Here is a 1,311-nt window from a genome sequence, read left to right on the forward strand (position 1 = left end):
ATTGCCTAGCACTTAAGAGATGTTGTACCTGGTGTGCATCACCTTTGCTGTAACATCCCCTTGACGCTCATTATCTGTCTCTTCCAGGCTGCAGAAAAGTTCCTTTTCTACCCAACCTGGGCCATGGCTATCCTCATCTCTCTGATCATCCTGGCATCCCTCCCTCTGCCTCTGGTCTTCATCCTCCGGCAGTTCCACCTCGTGTCAGACGGCTCCAATGCTCTCTCTGTCACCTACAAGAAGGGCCGAATGATGAAGGACATCTCCAATTTGGAAGACAACGATGAGACCCGCTTCATCCTGAGCAAAGTGCCCAGCGAGACCCCGTCCCCCATGCCCACGCACCGTTCCTACCTGGGTCCTGGGAGCAACTCCCCCATGGAAATGAGCAGTGCCCCCAATGGACGATACGGGAGCGGGTACCTACTGGCCAGCACCCCTGAATCCGAACTGTGACGGTTGCCTGCCGACCACCCCCACCGGGAGAGGAGGTCACTGGGGAGTGGATCCTGGCTGTCCAGGCAACGGGAAAATTAATTAGTAAGGAAGATGAAGAAGAACCCCCTCTTAAAATCGTAACCAAAAGCAGCCATTTCTAAGACGACATCAGGAAGAAGGGATTGCGGGAGGGGCAGGACTCCTCCGACACCCCTCGGCTGAAAGGCGGGATCCCCCAGGCTTGCCTTTGGGGAAGGGAGGAGGAACAAGAGATGCTGCAATATCTTTCCAAGAGTTGTTCTCGCACAGCTCAAATTTGAAGCAAAGAATCTCTCTTTTCTAAGCAGCTGATGGTTGGAAAAAGGACCTGGCATCAGGTGGAAAGCCAACCACGCTTCCTCCTGTAACCCAGCGCTCTTCCCTCCCCGTCTGTTGTCCTTTAGCCGGGAGAAGTCATGGCCTTATTCCAACGAGCACAATTACCCATCGATGTTCATAGCACAAAAAGGTGCTGCTGTTGTCACCATCATTGTTATTGTTGTATCTCCTGTAGGTTTTTATAGCTGTGGACACCCCCAAATAACCCCAAATTTTGACCAGGGTTGGCAGGGAGCAGTGCAGGGTTGGCTGAGAGGTTGCAATGTGTGAGGCAGTGGGTGGTGGATCCTTGGTACCGGATTTGTTACCACCAGCATGGGGACAGCGTCTGTGGGTTGTTCTGAGACATGAAGGGGTCATGTCCATGGGATGAAGCAGTCAGCATGCTCTGTGGTTGGCAGTTATCGTGCTGAGTGGGAGGAGGGAGGGTGATTTGAATGCATGAGCATGGGGCTGGGATGGGGTTACAGCGATGGGGGTCAGGAGCGCCCTCCT

General features: G+C 53.6%; 1 protein-coding gene across 2 annotated transcripts in view; it reads left to right on the top strand.

Annotated features, from left to right (window-relative positions):
* The window catches only part of SLC6A17 (solute carrier family 6 member 17), a 12,128-nt gene extending 11,672 nt beyond the window's left edge, over positions 1-456 (top strand). For both annotated transcript variants that reach the window (XM_009640455.1, XM_009640454.1), the window contains exon 11: positions 88-456. In XM_009640455.1, coding sequence (XP_009638750.1) covers positions 88-456 — 369 coding nt within the window. The remainder of the gene's footprint in view (positions 1-87) is intronic.
* The last annotated feature ends 855 nt before the right edge of the window (positions 457-1,311 follow it).

This window comes from Egretta garzetta, unplaced genomic scaffold (genome assembly GCF_000687185.1).
Source record: "Egretta garzetta isolate BGI_Z169 unplaced genomic scaffold, ASM68718v1 scaffold616, whole genome shotgun sequence".
Classification (NCBI taxonomy): Eukaryota; Metazoa; Chordata; class Aves; order Pelecaniformes; family Ardeidae; genus Egretta; species Egretta garzetta.